Below are 22,488 nucleotides of genomic sequence, written 5' to 3'. Positions count from 1 at the left end.
TACAACTTTATGATGAGGGGTACTGGTTTTAGAGTCAAACTGACTTGCTTCCTGACTTCACAACTCTGGGACATATCTCAGAGGGCTGTTGCGAGGATTGAGTGTGATCATGAATTTAAAGGGCTTAGCGTTCTTGCTAAGTACATAGTAAGTTCTCAATAAATGGAGGCTGCTGTTGAATTATTACTATTAACAATTCATGCTCTGATTTAAGAAACTGCCTGGCTTAACTGGCCTCAGGAAGAGGCTGGAACTGCTTTCTCACCCAGCTTCAGCTGTACGGCTGTAAAATGATGGGTTTCCTTTTTGGATATACCCACATGCTTACTTCTCTCTCATCACTGATACCTACTGTCTGGAGTCATTAATGATTGGCCACTTAGGGTAATCGTTTCCCTGAGAACCAAATGTGCTTACATTCAGTGGCACCCACTGTAATGCAGTTACTTTTTTCCAATAATATTCATCTAGTAGATAGGCCCAGGATAAGTGAGGTCCATAATGATAAGCTACCTCCTCTTTGTTCATTTTGAAGAGACTCATTAGGGACAGTGGTCCTCAGCGTTAATGAAATGATAGCATCTAATTATAGAATTACAGTTATACACACAAGTCCCAGAATTAGGGGACTTGCCACCTAACAGGTAATGTCACTGCCTGCACCTTGCTCTTGTTCTTTAGGATGCCTCCACCTTGGTCCAGATCTCATCCTTTCCTTGGGCCTGTTTTGGGATTCAGCCATCTGCTGAATGCTGGTAAAAGCCTAAGCTATAAACAGCTTGCTTTTTGGTAGAACAACTCATGCCTGAGAAAGTTGATAATGATTTCAGAATTTCTTTTAATTGAGTTTTTAATTACAACACAGCAAATATCCCATTCATATGTAATTTTGACAAAGATGACAAGCAATTTCATATTCTTTGGAGATCATTTGACAAGTGTGGGAGCCTATATTAAATACCAACTGCCTTGTTTTTTGGACAGGAGTACCTGACAACCACTTATTCAGGGAAGATCGGGAACTGGAGCATCTGGATCTCAATAAATTATTTGACAGAACAATCCAAGTGCTATAACACAAGCTGCTACTGGGAATGTAAATCTGATTGGCTGGCTTAGAATCTCATTTTCTAATTTATAGCCCACATATTATGAATTGGGATACTGTACAGCCAATGGGTGTTTGGACAGGTTTTACCATAAATAATTTTTTTCTTTCTTTAGACTATCAGCACAACAGATAAAATATGCAAATAAGTTCTTCTGAAACACAAAGCTTAAACTTGAGATGGGTACCATGATTCTCTATTTTTTTCTCCTTTGGCATTCATTTAAGAGTTCCAGAGCTCCAGAACTACAATTAGACCAAAGAAACTGCTGCAGACCAAAGAAACTGCCAAAGAGCAGAGAACCAGTCCAACAATGGCTGGTCCCTACCTACTAGCACCTCCCATAAGTTTTCAAAGGTCATTTGTATGGCCATTACAATATCCAGAGGTCCCAGATGAGGGATCTTTTTCAACCACAGAGCAGTAGTCCTCAAACTTTGAATTTTGGAGACCAGGAAAGAAATTCTTAATTGGAGCCCTACTAAGGTCACCTTTTTAGTTTACCAATTAAAGATGTGTAAATTTTTTTCCCTTTTCACTCATTTGTTAATTTGTGACTATCTATTGAGCACATACTATCTGCTGCTACTGTAAAAGTATGCCCTGGGAATGCAATGAAAAACAAAGCTAGATGTAATCTATACCCTCAAATACTTTATGGGCTTGGTGGGGGAGACAGTTATTGATAAATTATACTAATAGTTGTAAAATTCACATTGAGATAGGGACTGTGAAGGAAATAAATAAAATGGTTCTCTTAGAGCACGTAACACATTAACTTTATATAGACAGAAAAGGTCAGGAAACTCTTCTTCTTTAAAACGTGCTGGGAGAGGGTTGCCTGGGTGGGTCAGTCAGTTGAGCATCTGACTCTTGATTTCAGCTCAGGTCATGAGCTCATGGTTTTTTGAGTTTGAGCCCCCACCTCCCCCCGCATGTGGGGCTCTGCACTGGCAGCATGGAGCCTGCTTGGAATTTTCTCTTTTTCCCTTTCTCTCTGCCCCCATTCATGCTGTCTCGGTCTCTCACAAAACAAATAAATAAACTTTAAAATTGTACTGGGAGGTTTGGAGGCATCTTTGAGCTTGCTAAGTAGACACCATAAGCAAAGCCTACCCTGTTGAGTTAAAAACATTTATGGACAAGAAATTATCATTGAAATTGAATTGTGGCAGACATTTCCAAGGAATATTGCAGGGGTTCAGTCCTTTTTTGAATCTTGTGATAGATGAATGTGTGCAGATGGCAACTGTGGGCAACAGCACAATATGAGAATGGTGTTAATATGAGGGAATAGTGTCATCATGTTAGAAGCCTTGTAATGAGTGTAAACAATGAGTGTGTTCACCAGAAGAAATAAGCTGCTTCTGAATATCCCCTCTCCATAGCACCTGTTTTACTACAATATAAAAATCAGGCCATGTGCATTTTCATATTGAACTTTTTTGTTAAATAAACTTTTGTAAGAGTAAAAAAAATAAAATAAAATAAACTTGTGCTTGGCTTCAGCAGGTCTCAGACTATACAGGGCCTTGTAGCCCATGATGAGGATTTTTAATTTTATGCCAAGAGTGATGGAAAGTAATTATTAAAGAATTTTAAGAGAGTCCTCTGAATGCCACTGGACAATGGATTGGAGGGCAGGAAGAGTGGAAGGAGTGAGATCAGGTGGAACAGAATGTTGGTGCTATAGATATGATTAGTGTGACAGCCATGTGATGGTGAGTCGTTGGATTTGAGGGATATTTTGGAACTGGAACTGCTAAAACTCATTGATAGATGAGGGATGAGGGAAGGAAGAGAGAGGTATTGAGGATGACTGAATATTCCTGGCTTGAGCAACTTGCCATTTCCTATACCATTTACCGAGATAGAAGGACCAAGAGAGGAACACATAGAAGCAGAAAGGATCCCTTTTTGGGCTTGTTAAGTTTAAGGTGCCTATGAGATATCCAAAGCAGGCAGATACATGAATCAGAAGTTTGGAGACGTATTTTGCTGCTAGATACACATTTAGAAGTTGTCAGCATATCGATGGTATTAAAGTCATGGGAGTAGATAAGATTTCAGAGAAATGAACATTATGGAACTTAGAACATTCTGAGACTTGATACAGAAGGGAGAATCTTCAGAGTATCTTTCTATGAAAAGGACGGCATTTTAACACCCACAAAATAGGAAGAACATAATATCTGTTCTTTAAATTAAGGACATTTCATTGCATGAAATCCTCCCTCCATTGTCCTTACCATTCCTATTTTGCTTCAGATCAGTCAGAAGTTCGTCATGGAGCAGTCGTTGCAAACCACTGCCCTAGAGTTTCTGCGACTGCCTTGGGTGGGAAGGACCTCATTTTGGTAGAACTTCTTATCTGCACTCCCAGTTTCACTTGACTTCTTAGACTCTTCAGGCTTAAAAACACTTCTGGGGTTCGCACGCCTGCATGGCTCAGTCGGTTAAGCATCCCAGTTTGGCTCAAGTGATGATCTCACCACGTGTGAGTTCAAGCCCCACGTTGGGCCCTATACTGACAGCTCAGAGCCTGGAGCCTGCTTCAGATTCTGTGTCTCCCTCTCTCTTGGCCCCTCCCCTGTTTGCAGTCTGTCTCTCTCTCTCAAAAATAAATAAACATTAAAAAATTTTTAATAAATAAATAAACACTTCTAGGGTTTCTAAACCAAAGTCGTCCACAGAGTGACTTAAGATCCTACCATATGACATCAGTTCCCTCCTATCCTGAAATGTAAAGTCAGTTACCTCCTACACACTTTGTGGCATTCCTAAGTCAGAGGGCTACACTGTCAATTGTAGTGTAGTTATATGTGTGCATCAGGCTGAATTAACACTTACATAGCCATCTCTTCCTCCTGTCCATCATAGTATGGCACCCATCCTGGTGTTCTTTGCTAGTGGACCTAGTAAGGGTTTCTGAATTGTCTCATCACAATGTTCCAGACAGCCATGATCAATCAGATTGAATGTGGAAATTATTGTAATGATACTACTAGCAATAATAACCATGTATTATCATACTTGTAACTATTATTACTAGTAATATTCTTAACACTTTGTGTCATGCTCTGCACTAAGGGTTGTCCAATCCTCAACTTATGTAAGCCTTCACCACAACTTAGAAGGTTGGTTCCATCTTACAGATGAAGAGGCAGAGGCTGAAAGATGGACTTCCCAGGTGTACATCCCAGTATTGTTTTTACATTGTATTATAATAACATGCCATTATCTGCAATGGTGGAAACTTGCTGGGACTCCATACTTTTCCTCTTCAAACCCTCAGCACCTAATAGTGCTTGGCACATTTAAGGTGCTTGATAAATATTGAAGATGGTATATACTCTATAGTGACAGAACCCTTTTGAAGGGTGGTGGTTGTGTCTTTGATGATTTAGAATCTCTTGCAGCTTCTAGCATAATTCTCAATAAATATTTGGAAGGTTGAATACGTGGGTTTAAAATGGGCCGAAAAACTCCTGGAAACTAAGAAGGTTCTGACGGTGCTGCTGGTGGAGGGATTACCACCGAAGGAGGATTACGAAGATGCATCACCTAATATGCTGTGGCGGCAACTGTGGGTCTGATTCTTACTGAAGCATTCTTATTCATGACCTGGGTGGGGAAAAGGAAGAAGCTGCTCATTTTTGGAATTCACTAATAATTTCAATTTGGAAAGTATCGTGAGCAGCTCAGGCAATAGAAATAAAAGGCAAACAACCTGGGAGACTTGAGGTATGTCGGCTGGGAATAGTAACTTTGTGAGCATTTGAAAAAGGCAAGGCAGTGCATTCACCTGGGGGAAGGGAATCCAAACACAGAGCTGTTCTCAGGGAAGCAGACGCCAGAGCACAGCGATGCCAAAGTAGGCCCAGGGGGCATAGTGGTCTGCAAATTAAATTCAGGCCAGCCAGGCAGTCTGGCAGAATGAAAGGGAAGGCCAGGTTGAGGCTGCCTGTGCAGAAGGGCACGGAGTAACAGTTCCTCTGTGGACACTTGGAGCTGGGCAGCACCTGGCACCACACGCTCTCTTCCCACCACCTCATTACTGGGGAAGCTCAGGCAATTTGGAAGAAGAGCAGAGAATAGCAAAAAGAGTGAATGAATTCAGGAAAGGACGTGGATGAAAGATCAAAAGAATTAGATAGCTGTAGTTTAGTTGCGGAAAGCTAAAGGGAGGAGGAAGGAAAGGCCTGGAAACTCAAATATCCAAGTCTACTCTGAAATAACCAACTGGAAACTTGCAGAATACCCATCAAATTGAGACCTTTCAGATGAAAATGGACATTTTCTTCCAAGCCATGGGCTTCTTGCCTGAACTGGCAATCTGCCTACCCAGGTGCTCAGTAAATACTGTCTTGTAAAATAACCTTCCTTTGCCAGAAGAGTATAAGATCCGGGAAATAGACCAATAGGAAGCACATTAGAAAATCAGCCAACCCTTTCCACCCTTTCCTTAGTGCCCAGTGAGGACAGGATTAAAGGAACTAGATTTCTGTTGTGTTTTTCAAGTCAGACTCTTTTCAACAATGAAGTTGCCTCTTCCCATTCAGATAAATACAGAGCAAAATAGAAACCTCTGGAGCACAGGGAATGCCTAAGACACGGTTGGCTAGCCTTTGGTTAAATCCTATCATTGCAATTTCCTTTATGTCAAGGGGACTGGGGGGATGCTAATTTTTTCCCCTCCCAGGCGGTGGAGGAGGTGGGTAGTGAAAGCTGTACCTCTGAACTAAAGGTGGACTTGGCGGAGTTCAGTTTTAAAAATCCAAGTAGATGGATTAGGGGTTCTTTGTTTTATAGAAAGAAGTCTCTGAAAACAGCAACTACCTGGCTGCTATTGAGTCTTTGTTTTCAGTCCAACTCCACTGTTCTTAACCTGGAGCCCAAGATAGTCAAGTATTTAGATTCCCAGCCAGTTGCAAAGCAATCACACACCTGTTATTAAGCTCCAGCATCAGTGGGCTTCTTGTGCTCCTCAAACATGCCAACCCTCTGAAACCTACTGTTTCCCTCTCTGCTGGGCTTGCTTACCTACCCACTTCCTTGTCCCATTCCTGCTTTCTGCAGGGCTGGCTCCCTCTCATTCCTCTCTTCTCAACTTAAATATCGCCTCTTTTAGAAGGTATCTTTTTGGAGTGATTTTGCCTCCAAATAAGAGGAAATCTTGTTAATAGAGGCTCCAGCCAGTAGGAGCTAAAAAGAAGTTCAGAGTAAACAGTCCGTCCAAACCATGGCTCAGCTCTGACTTCAGGGACCCAGGAGCCCATTACTGTGCTCCACCCCTCACCACATATGGCTCCCATCTGCATCATATCAAGATGTCTGGTCCATCCCCAGCATCACATCCATGCTGCAGACAGAATAATATACTAGGAGTAAAGGAGGGTGAAAGGCTTTTTTTCTAGTGATGCTCTTTTTGTGCAGAAAGGGCCACTGGCTCCAGAGACCCCTATGTCTAATTAGTTAGAACTGTGCCACGTGCAAAAGAGTCTGGGAAATCAATATTAGCTTCCCAACCTCTGTAGTAGAACAAGGCCAGGAAGAAGGGGGCACGTGGATAACTTTCAGGTAGCCAAACTTCAGTGACTGCCATGGTATTTGCCCTGGCCCTGCTTGGTTATTCTGTCTCATAATTCCCTGCTTCTCTTCATGGCATTTCTCATAGTTTGTAGATGTACATTTGTAATCCCACTGGAATGTGATACATATCCTTTCTATGCCTGGCTGTTTTACCATTCTATCACCAGAATCTAGCTTTGTGCCTGACAAATGGAAGGCACTTAATAAATATCACTTAATTCAGAGGCTAGTTGGCTGTTAGAAGAAAAGAGAAGCTACCTCTGAAATCATCATGTAATCACAACCTCCCAGGAAACTAGGATTCTGGCTGTCAACATTTGATTTTCACACAGATCCTTTTTTATTTATTAAAAAATATTTCTTTTTTTTTCAACGTTTTTTATTTATTTTTGGGACAGAGAGAGACAGAGCATGAACGGGGGAGGGGCAGAGAGAGAGGGAGACACACAGAATCGGAAACAGGCTCCAGGCTCCGAGCCATCAGCCCAGAGCCTGACGCGGGGCTCGAACTCACGGACCGCGAGATCGTGACCTGGCTGAAGTCGGACGCTTAACCGACTGCGCCACCCAGGCGCCCCCAAAAATATTTCAAATATAAGGAGATATGTATATGTGAAAGAAAATAATGAACATTCAAATACCTGCCACCCAGCTCTATCAAATTCACAGATTTTTCCAGAGGCCTTTGAGGTCTGTTAATATTGTTGTTGAATTTAAAAACAAAACACCACAGATGCAGTTGAAGTCCCTGTGTCTCTTTTCCTGTTTCTCTGCTCCTGCTTCTGCTACTGCCTTTCTCTGCCTGGAGGCAACCACTGCCCTGAATTTGGGTTTACCAGTCTAGTATGTGTTTTTATATTACAACTGTCTATATACATCCTTAAGCAATATAAAACTATAGCATGTTATTTTGTGTATTCTTAAGCTGTCTATAAATACTATATTTTGTTCAAACACTATTCATGTTATATAAATCTAAAGTATTATTGTCCAACCTTTTTAATCTACCTTGTTATTGATGTTTAACCATATTTTTGCACATAGCTATGCAGTGTCACAGTGTGAATATACCACAATTCAGTTACCCATTTTTCTCTCCATAAACGTTCGGATTTATCATTTAAAGTCTTTTCGTATTACAAATAATGATACTTACCATTAACATTCTTCAACATGTTTCCTTGTCATATGTGTGAGGATTTCTTAGTGTAAAGTGTATACCTAGAAGTAAAATTACAACATAAAGGAAGTATATGTCTTCACTTTTCTTTGATTTTGCAAGAGTGTACTACAAAACATTGTGCCAATTGATATCCTCACAAATAGTGGATGAGAGAAACTGTTTCTGTACTCAACACTTGATATCAGACTCTGATTTTTGTCAATCTATTGATATAAAGTGATATCACATTTCACAGAGATCAACACGTGTTAAATTTATTCTTAATTATATTTTAGTTATTGTTGTGAATGAGGTACTTTTTATATTATTATTCTTGAATGACCTGTTACTGCTCTGTAAAAATCCTGCCATTGTTTTTATGTTGATCCAGTATTTAGCCACCTTGCTGAACACATAGTAAATTCTAACAGTGTGTAGATTCTCATCGATTATTTATGTAAACAAACTGACCATTAATACAGAAATACAGCGTTGTTTCTATCTTTCTAATATGTACCTCATTTTATTTTTCTTGTCTTATTGTGTTGACTGAGACTTTCTAACAGCATTAGAATAGTGACAGCAAGCATCCTTGTCTTATTCTAACTCTAATGGTGACATTAAGTTTCATTGTTAAGCTTGATCCTTGCTATAGATTTTTGATAAATAATAATTATCAAGTTTAGAAAGTTCCCTTTTACTTTAATTTCCTAACAGTTTAAACATAAGTAAATGTTAAATTTCATTAAATATTTTTTGACATCTGTTGAGTTCACCATGGATTGTTTGTTCTTTAATTTGTTGATTACTAATATTGTATAATGCATTAATAGATTTTCTAATGTTGAAACATCTTTTCATTCCTAAGATAATGTACATTGGTTATCAAGGGTGTTTCAAAGAAACACCTGGGTCTTTTCCTAAAGGACAAGAAACCTTAACGTTTTTGAACAATTATTATTTTGATTTGACTTCATGTAAGTTTCTCTTTAGATCTGTGTGTGTTTGGCACATCATTTCTTTATTTCTTTCATTTTTTGGATTTTCTATATTTTAAAAAATGGAACATGTGAAAGTTGTATAATAGTAACAAAATATATGCACAGGGAGGGAGGAGGAAGATGGAAGTGTTAGCTCTGCTTATTTTGGACCATGAAATGAAGGGGAAGAACTTCTGATCAGCAGAATTTCTAGGGTAACTTGATTGAGTGCCATAATTAGTTTATTTCCTGAGTAGGTGAATCATGCTGGCCATTTGTCTAGAAACCTGGTGACACTTGTATCTAGTCATTTAAGAAAGAAATCCGTAATTGCCCCAGGTAGCTGGGAATTGCTTGTGAAGTAGAAAGGCTTGTCTTCCTAAAAGCTATCCTGGGTAGCACTGAGGTAGCTGGTGATGGAGAATGCATCTGCTCTCATTCTTTTAGAGCCACTTTTGGTTTTTCTCTGTTTTTATTCATCTTTGGTAATCACATCAGTTTTGAAACTTACATACATGTAAAACCTTTTGTCGTTCTAATACTCAGCAAAGGAACTATGCTCTGTTCAATGATTAGCACTTCCATATTTTAAAAATTATTTCAATATAGTTGCTCTTGGTGGTAAAACTGCCAGGTCATTGTAGAAATAAGGTTTTGATGGTTGTTGAACAGTCCTGTTTCTGAATATCTGTTCTAATTGTATGCACATATTCATACAATTACTGTATTACCAAAAGAACTGTATACAAATAGTAGCAATAATGTGATGTCCCGGTCTGTTGGCTTTAAAAAAGATTTCAGAAATTGATTAAAACACTTAATGTTGGTTTTTAACTCAAGGACTTGTGAAGCAAATGACTCATTCCACTTGGAAACGTGTTACAGAGAGAATATTCTTTTCTCCTTCCCACTTCATCCTATAGAGCATAGGGAGAAAGATACAAAACTCCTGGGAGTTATCTCCTTGATTAACTGTGAAGTAATAAACATAGGAAGGCAGCAACAACTCAAGCAGTTGGGTACTAAATCTCCACCTTTATGGCCCGCATTTGCCAACTGTCTCCATATTTGACAGATAAAATGCATCTGTGAATTTTAAGCTTCTCAGGTTACAGTTAAGATATGTAATTAGATTTCAAGATATACATCTTACCCAAAACTTCTGCTACGGGGGGGAAAGCCAATTAAGTCAGGTTTACTCAGCTTCGAAACAAAACTTCAACTTAACAATGGATGGAAGAACCTAACTAATGAGAACACTCCACATGGCACATGTTATTGTTTGTTGGAAACACTGTGTGCTCTGGGACACAGGCTCTTACTTTTCCGAAAGCTAGAGTCAGGAGGTTTACTCGGTTAATAAAGCCAGTTCCTTAAGAGATATAGTTTGATGCATGAGCAGGTGGAAATTATTATTTTGAACATTTGCTGCATACAGTTTTCTAAGCATTTATACTCATTGGATGGAAGTTAACTATCTAAGAAACTGTATTAACTCAAACAGGCCAGTGAAAAACTGCTTCAGTGCTCTGAAGCAAAACTACATTCCAACTATGTAAAAGTCTGTGGGCTGCTAAGGACTAACTTCAGGTTAGAAATTTCCAATCATCATAATGACTATGATGATTAAAGTAACTAACATTGCCTGAGCAGGCATATTTGTAAGCTCTTCCTAGATATTAGGTAAGCATTAACTTATTTATACTCATGAAAAGCATACACAATAGGTATTCTGTCATTTTATAGTTAGAAATGGAGGTTCAGAAAAGTAGAATAATTTGCCCAAGTTTATCTAAGTGTCTCCCTCGGCAGGTTAAATTCTCTCTCCTCTGTGAAATGAAAATAGACTAGCTGATTGTTGCCTTTTGTAAAATAGCCTTAATGCCCTTAAAAGTAAAAGCTTCCTTGGATCATATAAGAAGAGATTTCATTAAGACAGTAGAAATATCAGCTCATTAGAGCAAGCATATATTTTATTGTTCATAGACACAGGAAATTCATGTGGGATGAAGTTACTATATACCTTCAAGAAGATAGTAGTCTAATCAGGCAGATAAATACATGAGGAATTACTTGAAATAATTAAAAAACAAAATGTCAAGAGATGCAAGGTAGGCCGATACTTAGAAGTGAATTGTAATTCCTCTGGACTTCATTTGTATCAGCAGTGAAATGATGGGGCGGGGTGGACAACTACTTCCCTTAAAAGTTTCTTCCTGCTCCCTGACAGAGGTTGGGGAGCCTGAGTGCATATGCACAGATCAATTTGGAGAACACAGCCAGTGCTGACTATCAAAGCAAAGTGGGGCGGGTCATTCAAGATCTCCTGGAGATGAGATTGGAACAGGATCCAAAGAAGGTGAGACATATTAATTAGTTCAGAGGGGATATTCAGATATGAGGGTAAAGGTAGAGTGAGGATATTGATCAAAGTGGAGATAGAGTGAGAAAATAGCAGGTATAAAGAAAGGTGCAGAGTGACAGATTGAATAAATTTTTCTAAAGTAGACAGGTCAGGAAAATTGAAGGAAGAAGTTGATAAAGCACCTTAGGATTACCAGTGATCAACTTGTTTTAAGCCCCTGTGTGTCAGAACAACCAAATCAGAAACTCTGGGAAGTAGGATGGTGTGTGTTTTTTTAAGGTTTATTGAGATATATAATTCACATATCACATGATTTCACCCGTTTAAAGTTTATAATTCAGGGTTTTTTAGTACTGCGCTGTGTGTCCATCAGCACAATCAATTTTAAAACAATTTTTATCACCCCCCTCAAAACTGTACCCGTTAGTAGTCACTCCCCAATATCCCTAATTCACCTCCCAGATCTAGGCAGCCACTAATGTATTTTCTGTCTGTACAGATTTGCCTGTTCTGAATTATTTCATATAAGTGGAATCATATAATAGATAGCCTTTTGTGACTGGCTTCTTTCATCTAGCATGATATTTTTAAGGTTCATCAATGCTGTATGTAGAATGTATCATCACTTCACTATTTTTTATAATGGAAAAATACTCCATTATGTGGATATATACCTATACATTTTATTTATTCATTTATCAGCTAATGAACATTTGTATTGTTTCCACTTTTTGACTGATATGAATAATTATGCTATGAACATTCATGAACAAATTTTGTTTGAACACATGGTTTCATTTCTCTTGGATATATACCTAGAAGTGGAATTACTGGATCACGTGCTAACACTTTGAGGAACCGACAAGATTGTCTTTCAGAGCAGCTACACCATTTTATATCCACAGCAGCAATGTATGAGAATTTTAGTTTCTTCATCTTTGGCAACACTTGTTATTATCTTATCTTTTTGGTATTATTCATCCTAGTGGATGTAGAGTGGTATCTTATTTGGGCTTGATTTGCATTTCTGATACCTAATGATGTTGAACATCTTTTCATGTGCTTATTTTCCATTTGTCAATCTTCTTTGGAAAAAAGTCTCTGCAAATCCTTTGCCATGTTTTAAGTGAGCATCCTTTTGTTTTTGTTATTGAGTTATCATAATTTGTTATGTGTTCTAGACACAAATCCCTTATCAGATGGATAATTTGCAAATATTTTCTCTCATTTGCTATTGCTGTCTTTTCACTTTCCTGACAGTTTCCTTTCAAGAACAAAAGTTTTTAATTTTGATGAAGTCCAATTACACATTTATTTTGTCCTTTGTGTTTTTGATGTCATGTCTAAGAAGAAATTGCCTAAGCCAAAGTCAGGAATATTTACTCCTGTATTTTCTTTTAAGAGTTTTATCGCTTTAATTTATACTTAGATCTGTAATCCATTTTAGTTAATCTTTGTGTAGGGTGTGAGGAAGGGGTACAGCTTCATTCTTTTTCACGTAGATATGCAGTGATCCCAGGACTATTTGTGGCAAAAACTATTTCCCCCCACAGTGAATTGGCTTGACCCTGTTGTCAAAAATCAATTGATCGTAGATGCATGGAGTAAATTTTGAAATCAAAAAGTGTGAGTCCTCCAACTTTTTCTTCTTCTTTTTCAAGATTGTTTTGGCTACTCCATATTCCTTAAGTTGCCATATAAATTTTATGATTAGGTTATAAATGAGCTGTGGGCTTTTTCAAACTACACAGGTGATTCTAATGTGTAGTCAGGGTTGCAAATCACTGATATAGGTCTGAGAAACACAAATGATGTTTATTGATCTACTAATATGCATCTAGCTTCTGCACTGGGTAACTTACATTTTTTTCTTAAATCATTTGATCTCCCATAATAACATTATGCGACAGTCACTATGATCTCTAGTTATAGGTGATAAATCGGAGTCAAAATCTTGTCCATAGTTACTTGGTAGTGATGTTGAGATTTAACTCATGTTGACTATTCCAATTCCTTACCCAAGAAATGTAGATCAGATCATCTGGAAACTAACTCTTACACACCTATGGCCTTTGTATTACTATTATAACATTCTTATTAGAAAGAAAATAAATCAGGTTTGTGTGGTATGGCTGAATCATAAAGGCATATAGGGAGAACATGACAAAAGATAAAGCTTCTTAGATAGGAGGAGCCATGGTGTTTCCCAAATGACAGACTGTGATAAATATTTCATATTCCACAAAAGCATTTTAGGGGGGTAGTCTGCTCAGTTTTTAATAAAGTTAAATTTACTTACAATCCTTGGCCTCTGAGATTATTGTCTTTACTGGAAGGTGCATCTATGTAAAACATTCTTGTTAAATTATGTAGAGAACGTATAAACATTATTTGTTTTACCTTTTTCTCTTCTGAATAATAATGGAAAGTCTAAAACCCTATGTAAGTCTCCCAAAATTGTTTATTTTACTTTGCTACTTCAGGAAGCCCAAGTCTAGAAACCAGTACCATACAAAATAGTGAGCTCCTGAAGAATTTTGAGTGTGAAGTGAAATGAAACCCTTAGGTTTACATGTAAGAAAGATCACCTTTTCAACAAATGGTGTTAGGACAACAGCATATCCACATACCAAAAAATGAAATTAGAATCCTACTTCTAATTTCAATATACAATATACAATATTATATAATATAATATAATATAATATAATATAATATAATATAATATACAAAAATTAACAAAATGGATAACAGACTTAAATGTAGGAAATAAAACTGTAAAAGTCCTGAAAGAGGGGTGCCTGCGTGGCTCAGTCAGTTAAGCACTCAACTTTAGCTCAGGTCATGATCTGGCAGTTTGTGAGTTTGAGCCCCATATTGGGCTCCCTGCTGTCAGAACAGAGCCCATTTCAGATCCTCTGTCTTCCTCTCTCTCTCTCTGCCCCTCTCCCACTTGTTCTCTCTCTCTCTCTCTACCCCAAAATAAATAAATAAAATTTATAAATAAATAAACAAATAAATAAATAAAACTCCTGAAAGAAAAATAAGAGTAAATATTCATGATTTTGGATTAGACAATGGTTTCTTACACTCAACACCAGAAGCATAAGCAACAACAACAAAGTAGATACGCTGGACTTCACTAAAATTTAAAACTTTTGTGCTTGAAAAGATATTGTCAAGAAAGTGAAAAAACCAACCCACAGAAAATGAAAGAAGATATTTGCAAATTGTATTCTTGATAAGGGATTTTTATCTAGAACATATAGAGTTACTACAACTCAATAACAAAAAGATAAATAACCTAATTAAACAATGATTTGAATAGAGAAAGGATTTGAATAGATACTTCTCCAAAAAAGATACACAAATAGTCAATAAGCACAGGAAAAGATGTTCAACATCAGTAGGTATTAGACAAATGCAAATCAAAACTACAATGAGATCCCACTTTGTAACCACTAGAATGGCTATTACCAAAAAGATAGACAATAACAAGTGTTGACAAAGATGGAGAAACTGAAACTCTGACATATGGCTAGTAGGGATGTAAAATGGTGCAGCTACTCTGAAAAAACACTCATATTTCCTCAAAATGTTAAACATCCAGTTGCATATAGAGTAATTTTACCCTAAGAGAAGTGAAAACACATGTTTTCACAAAACTTGGCCATGAATGTTCATAGCAACATTATTCATATCAGCCAAAAAGTGGAAACCCAAATATTCATCAAGTGATAAATATCTTTTAAAAATATGGTATATACATAAAATAGAATGTTACTCAGCAATAAATAGTATGGATAAGTACTACAAAATGGATGAACATTGTAAAACATTATATTAAGAGAAAGAAGCTAGTCACAAAAATCCACTTCTATCAAATGTCCAGAATAGGTAAATCTATAGAGAAAGAAAGTAGATTGGGACAGGGGCATAGAACTGGGACAGGAATGAGGTGAACTGCTAATGGGTGCAAGGTTTCTTTGGGGCTGATAAAAATGGTCCAAAAAGTAGATTGTGACAATGATACACAATTCCATGAATATACTAAAGACCACTGAACTGTATACTTTAAAGGAACTAATAATATGGTATGTGAATTACTACAAAGCTATTAAAAAAAAAGATTGTTAAGTGTCAATATGGAAAACAGGATGTTAGAGACTGACACTGTAGATAAGGAAATAAACCAAACAGGTGTTGATATAATCCAAGGAAGTGATAAGCTGGGCCCGAACTAACAGTGGTACTTTGGGGACAGGTCCAGGATCGGAAGGTAATCAGGCAAACTAACTCAACATCATCCTTGATGGCTAGTAACCGTCAGTTTATTTAGAAACACCCAGAGCTGAGGCCTCTGTCATTGGTTCCTATCCTCCAGCTGGCCTAACTGGAGAATCATTTTTAAATAATTTTATTGTTTAGGATCAAAATTTTCTTGTCTGCAACATTTACCCATTGTTTTAAGTCTGCCTCATAAAAATAAACACGTTGCTTTAAGTTTTGAAAATTTTGTTTGTTTAGTAAATGATCAGGATCTGTTGTGGTTTTTAGGTTATATAAATGTCGGTACAATGAAAGTCAGAGAGACTAATTCTCAAATTAGAAATCTATAGTTGGAAGACTGAAAACTTAACCAGATGTGCAGATGAAGGGATCGAACCCTTTGTAATGTTGGACCAGCTCTCTCACCATAATTACATCTAGGCTGTACAGAAAAGGCATAGTAGTCCCAGCACCATGTGGGGTTTTCACTGGTGGCGTCTCTTTGGAATCCTGAGAAGGAACTATTGATACTCCTGACATCCAGGTTAATCAAGATGAGATCCTTTTAGGCAACCTAACAATATGTTTACATTACACACACAGAATTTTTCTGTTAAGATTCCATTAAATATTTAACACTACTAAAGAAAAATATGTCCAGCAATGTAGCTGTATCAAAATGGGAAATCAATTAGTTTTCAATCTTGTTTGGCAACCCTCTCACTAAACCAGGCGGGCAGAAAACCTGTAGAATCAGAGGAAGGGATGTTAGGCTTTAAGCCAAAGATGAAATGAAATCTCTGTTGGTCCATCTACTTTAAAACCTGCATCCCTTTCTGTGTGCCATCAAAGGGACAAACTTGGAGAGGCAGATGCCTGACATCGCTTTTGTCTGGAGAATCAGAAGTGTTACAGAAGTCATGCTGATTGTTTCCAGCACTTTCTTTAAAATGTTCTTTTCACCCATACAGTTTTCTCTGGTATTCCCCAAAGGAAGATAGTAGTTGGGATTTCAGAGTCTCAGCAACACCCTGATGACAAAGTTAGGCATATTTAGTGACCAATTTAACTCATACTCCAAAGCAGTAGAAATAATAGCAATAATAACAATAATAAAAATATTTTACATTCATTTAGCATGGTACGCTTACAAAGCACTTCACATACATTGTCTCATTTAATTTACCCAGTGGAGAAAACTGTGCTATTTAACTGTTCAATATATGTTTAATTTGATTTTATTATGAAAAAATATGAAGCAAAAAGTTTTCCTCCATAGGAAAATAAAGGCCATAGAAGAATTTTTAGCATAGCTTCCATGACAATGCTGAGCAATGTTCTTTCTCCCTTCTGCCCCCTAAACATATTCTGGCTAATAGTAAATGTTCCTAATACCTTCACCAGGAGTAAAGAGTAACAATAATTTCTCCCATTTTGTCGAGGAGGATCCATTGAGCATCCCGGGTCCCCAGAAGAATAGACAAGAGGTATGCAGGTGAGCATATAATGAACTTGATCACATTTCTCTAACACAGTCGTAGAAAAGAAGTAGGCTATCCACTTCTCATCTGATAGTTTGCCTCTCGTTAGACCATAGACTTAATCTTGCAGTGTAGGTTCTTATAGAAAACTGGATAACCTATTGGGATGAACCGAGCACAAGAGATTTAACATGAAGCTAATAACGTTTGAGCCCCAGGTCCCTTAACTTGCGTGGGTCCCTTTTGGAGGTAAAGGCATCACAGAAGAAGGAACTGAATCTTCAGGTATCCAGTAACTTGTGATTTTTTTCTTTCTAAATATTTACTTTTGTACCTAATTTGTATTTGTAATTTTATTTTTTTAAAAGACCTTCCTTCCTCCTAATCCTACAGGTTTTAGGCCTCATGCCACCCAGACCCACTCCTGCAAAGCACTTGATTCAGATACCACAGAAAAAGCTTCAATACTCATAGCAAGGCCAGATTTGGTGGTAGATCCACTGGTGATACAAAACTGGTGAGATCAAAAGATAACACGCCAAATTCATATATGCAAACTAAATCCCACGTCTTTATTTTTCTGAAACTGATCTAGTCTTCAGGCTCATCTTCCTCCTGGGTAGTAGAGAAACTTCAGCTTGGTAGTTCTGTTTGTTGTTGTTTTTTCTTGTTCTTTCCATTTAAAATACTCCTTTCCAGGAAAATGCTTGAAGTTTTAGAATTATCCACCTCCCTCTTTCTGTTTGTTTAGTAAACGATCAGAATCTGTTGTGGTTTCCAGGTTATATAAATGCCTATACCATAAAAGTCAGGCTAATTCTCAAATTAGAAATCTATGATTGGAAAACTTGAAGTGTTAACCAGATGTGCAAAGTTGGTGCCTGGCTATAGGGAGTGGGGCTGGGGGTGTCCCTTGGTCTTTGTATCCAAGGGCAGAGGGCCCCTCTGGTCTCACTGATTATGCCTATTTTTTTTTTCTGGGCTCTCATTGGGTAAACTTTTTTTGTTTTTATTTTTTAAATGTTTATTTTTGAGAGAGACAGAGACAGACAGAGACAGCGCGAGAGGGGGAGGGGCACACAGAGAGGAAGATAGAATCCGAAGCGGGCTCCAGGCCCCGAGCCTCCAACACAGAGCCCAACATGGGGCTCGAACTCACAGACCTTGAGATCACGACCTGAGCCAAAGTCAGATGTTTAATTGACTGAGCCACCCAGGCACCCCTCATTGGGTAAACTTTATGGAGGCTTGCCAAGTTGGGAACAAAATTACTCCAGTTGAGGGCATACCCTCTTTAAAGCTTAACACACATGCCATCATCCTCCTGCTGTCTTCCAGAATACAGGAGGAAACTTGAGTTGAGGAAGTTTCTGGATAGCTAAACACAGGCCAGTTCACTATGTGGGGCCACCACTGAAGTCTCCTCCCGAGCACAACCACAACTCCCCCTCCATACCAGGAGACATCAGGACACATGTCTTCTCATTGGCTTCCCCTACCTCTCCCTGTTTTCTTCCCACAGAAGAATTCCTCACTGACAGACAAACACCCCTCCTACTGCCCAATCCCCATTTCTATTCCTTTCTTGAATGGGCTTCCTCTAAATCCTATCCTTCTCCCTAGGACAATAAACCTCAGCTGAAGTAATAGAATGTCCGCTGTGTTATGGAAAAAGCATAAATAAGCCTGATTTGTGCTCCAGGCCTGGTTCTTGATGTGTTAATTAAAGCTAAAAGATTTTAGAAAATCCCTTTCATTTTCAACAGAAACAGTTGTTAAAAACTATTGTCTTACTGCCTCTACCAAAGATCTGGATATCCAAAGTTCTTTATCAACTCTCCTTTTACCTTTGCAATCCTGCCCTAATAATCCTAATCTTCTCTGGGCCATATGGATGCCTCTGGAACAATGTGAGGATGTGCACAAAAAACTGCAGAAAGAAAAGGCACATTAACATAATTTAAAATTATTTTCTCTACCACAAGACTATTAAGAGGTCTTTTTTTCGGATTTTCTTTTGAAAGTAGTTCTATTTTAAGCAGTGTATGTTTTTATTTTATTTCAGTTATCGTTCTAAGTGACAGTTTGGTACTCTGATATACTTAGAAACTAGTGAGATAAGTACATATTTATGTTTAGTTAACAAATATGACTTCTGTGGATAGTAGATGTTAGGCAATAGTGAATGGCAGGTACCATTTGCATCCTTGGAGGTTGAATTCCAACCATCAAGGCTTTCCCAGATTCTATTCCAGAAGTGACATGCTATGTATATATATATATACTTGTTCTCTTGTTAGTACCTTACTAACAAGACAAGATAGGTTGAAGACAATTCTTCAACCTATCTAGGGTGGGTGTATAAATTTGTAACAATAAGTAAATAACTTGTAGGACAAGTTATTTACTTATGACATGACTTATGGCTGTAAATCTGTATATCTCTCAGACATGACGTGATATATAAGTACCTTTCAAAGGGGCCTGGCTTAACAACTTGAAGGTAAAGAGCAATTCATATTTAAGACATCCCAACAATAGAGGGACTATGACAATAACTTCCTAACTGGTCTTCCTGCATCTACCCTCTCTCCCTACAGTTTATTTTCTACACAGAAACCAGAACTTATCTTGTAAACCTAAATAACCCTCCAGTGGCCTCTCATTATTGAGAACTCAAGCTCAAGTTCTTTACAGTGTCCCAGCAGGTCCCCCATATCCTACCTCCTGCTTCCTGTGACTCCATTCCAGCCACACTGGCTTCCTTGCTGTTCCTCCAGCCCTTCTGCACATCCCTGCTTTAGGGCCTTTCCAATTACTGGAGTACTCTTCCCTGGGAGACTCTGCGACTCATGCCCTCATTTCCTTCACACCTGCTGAAATGTCACCTAATCAGAGAGATGTTGTTGGACCACGCTGAATGAAGTCCTCTCCTTGCCTTACGCAGCACTATTTGCCTCTTACCCTGTTTTATTCTTCCTAGCACTTCCTCACATTGTCAGAATTCATTTTCTCTCTTGCTCCATTGGCAAGTATACTCTGTGAGATGGGATGTGCTTTATTTATTGCTGAAATCCCAGCTCCTAGAGGAGTACCAGGCACAACGTAGACCATCAGTTACTGACCAACTCATCCCAGGTTGCTTTAACATTTCTAAGTTTTAACAAAAAATTTCACATCCTTGGAATCCACTTTGCCCCAGGAAATCCCAGACTATTGGCCACCCTACTCTCAGTAAGTAGTTGTCAAATTGAAAGAAAGGGAAAAAAAAGAATAAAGACAGGGAAGGTGGGGGGGGGGGGAGCTAAGAAGGAAAGGCAGGAGGGAGAGGGAAAAAGAGGGAAAGGATATTAATATTTCCCTATTATATATGTGGAAAGCCAGAAAAATATTTTTGTAATATTTTCAGGAGATGCCTGGATCAAATTAAATATGTTTTTTAAAGCAGTGAGACCCTCTTGTTCTTGGTTTTGATGTTTCACAGTATCATAACACATCTGATTGGAATTTCAATTTCAGGTTTAATATACTATGCAAGCTGGTGTAGGCTCTATAATTATGCATATTCATGGGAGCAATCATGCCCTTACTTTTGATATGACTGGCAAAGTTAGGTACTAACAAGAGAACAATAATCAAAGAAACAGGGGGAGTACCAATTGTTATTTACTTATGACATTTTACAGGAAAAACTGAAGCAAAATGAAAGACTATTTCCAATGATGTACTGAAACTAACAAAACAATGTTATAAAATGCACTTTTTTCCCCCTTTACACAATAAAACATTTTAATACTGCACCACTAGGCAGCCACTCCACCAGATGTAATAATATTCAAATGTGAAGGTACTTAATAATATTGCAGTTTTAATTTTTAATTCCTTCGATATTTCAAAGATGTTCTGTGAACAGCCCAAATCAAATCAAACTGGTACTGTCTCTTGTGGGTCCTTATACTGTGGTCCCAAGAACCTACTGGTGCCTCTTCTGGGTGCATTTAAGTTATTTACCTTGACAATTCTTCAACCTATCTAGGGTGGGTGTATAAATTTGTAACCAGTTGTGGGATGTAATAAAGGAAGATCTGTCTTCCTGTGCTTGGAATTGTCAATTGTGTATCAGGACCACAGACTCTGTGTTGAGTGTCTGTTTCATGTGATCTAAGCAAATAACTACGTACCTCTGTGCGTCAGCGGTTGCATCTGTATGATAGAAATAAGATTATTGCCACCTTAACGGGAGAAGAGAGGCTTTAGAAATAAAAGCAAGGAAGAAAACACTAAACTCAAGACAGGAGTCACATCTTATTATTTTGTATCACCAGTGCCTGGCAGAACACCCAGCTGACTTGCTGTGGGCTTATCTATTATGTCATTCCCTCCTGCAAGCCACCCTGTAAAGCAGGTGTTATCACACCCTGCTTGTAAAGCTCAGAGAAGTCCACCGGCTTGCTAGGATCAGACAACAAGTACATGGTAGAGGCATGATTCAAACCTTGCCCTTGCAGCTCCAGTCTGGTCCTCGTTCCAGAACAGCTGTGTGTTTTCTCTAGCCATGGAGTTGTTTCATATGTTTACCATTTCACATTGTTTTAACACACCAAAGCCTATCTACAGAAACGTATGGAAGGTTTGTGGCTGAGCCTGCTTCTGTACTGTGTGTGTACTTTCTTCCTGACGCTCTCTTTGCAGACCATCTCTATCCCAGCATGAGAGTGGTCTATAAACCCTGTGCAATCACATTGTAATTTGGAATCTCTACAGGAGCTGACTATATTGAACCAGTGCATGGATTAACACCTAGTTCAACACACACAAAACCATTCCCCACTCATACCAGCAGTTTTCACCCAACCAAACAATAGCAGACTGAGGTTCTACACTATGTATGGATAGATAGCGATGGAAGGGCATAGTGGAAATACTGACACACCATACATTACTTAGTGTGCAGGTGCATTAATGAGCCCTTGCCTCAAATCCCAGGTTTGCCGAGAGTATCACAGCAAAGCCATCTCGGGTGTGAGTGGAAATTCTAGTAGTGTTCATGCCTGTGCTAAGCATTTCCTGGAACCTATCACAAAAGATTCGTTTCCCAAATGCATTCGTTTCCCAAATGCAAATTTAATTGATTTTGTTCTTTGTGTAGCTAGAAACCTAGAGAGAAATAGAGAAGAATAAATGGGTGAAACTGCTCCAGGGGATGGCTTGTCTGTGGAAGCATCCTGGGCATTCTGAAGGGACCTGGATGAGTCCCATTTGTCAAAGGATCTGCTACGCATTTTGCAGAAAAAAATAACCCCTTTCAGCTGTTGATATACCATTCTCTAGGGAAATGAATGAAGAGCCATATACTACTGTCTCTGCTGCCTAAATATATACTTGTTTGAAGAGAAGGCAACCAAAGCAATACAACAAAAAATAATAATTTCAAAAATACTACGTTTTCCTTCCAAGACATATTTTGTTCTTTTGATAGCAAAACAAGTTCAGTATATGCAAGGAGGAGGAAGTATTCCAGACTGAAAAT

General features: G+C 38.3%; 1 protein-coding gene and 1 pseudogene across 4 annotated transcripts in view; both read left to right on the top strand.

Annotated features, from left to right (window-relative positions):
- ST6GALNAC3 (ST6 N-acetylgalactosaminide alpha-2,6-sialyltransferase 3) overlaps window positions 1–22,488 on the top strand; it is a 535,826-nt gene that overhangs the window by 443,122 nt on the left and 70,216 nt on the right. The window contains exon 4 of one of the 4 annotated variants that reach the window (XM_058716935.1): window positions 985–7,062. The exons of the other annotated variants lie outside the window; for them this stretch is intronic. Within the exon in view, the coding sequence (XP_058572918.1) occupies window positions 985–994 (10 nt within the window). The 3' untranslated portion in view covers window positions 995–7,062. Of the gene's footprint in view, window positions 1–984; window positions 7,063–22,488 lie in introns of those variants that run through there. 4 annotated transcript variants of the gene reach the window in all.
- Window positions 2,247–7,062, top strand: LOC131504534 (small nuclear ribonucleoprotein G-like; annotated as a pseudogene).

The sequence above is a fragment of the Neofelis nebulosa genome, chromosome 2 (assembly GCF_028018385.1).
Source record: "Neofelis nebulosa isolate mNeoNeb1 chromosome 2, mNeoNeb1.pri, whole genome shotgun sequence".
In the NCBI taxonomy this organism is placed as follows: domain Eukaryota; kingdom Metazoa; phylum Chordata; class Mammalia; order Carnivora; family Felidae; genus Neofelis; species Neofelis nebulosa.
The sequence above is the reverse complement of the archived record's forward strand: the minus strand, read 5'-3'. Positions and strand labels throughout refer to the sequence as shown.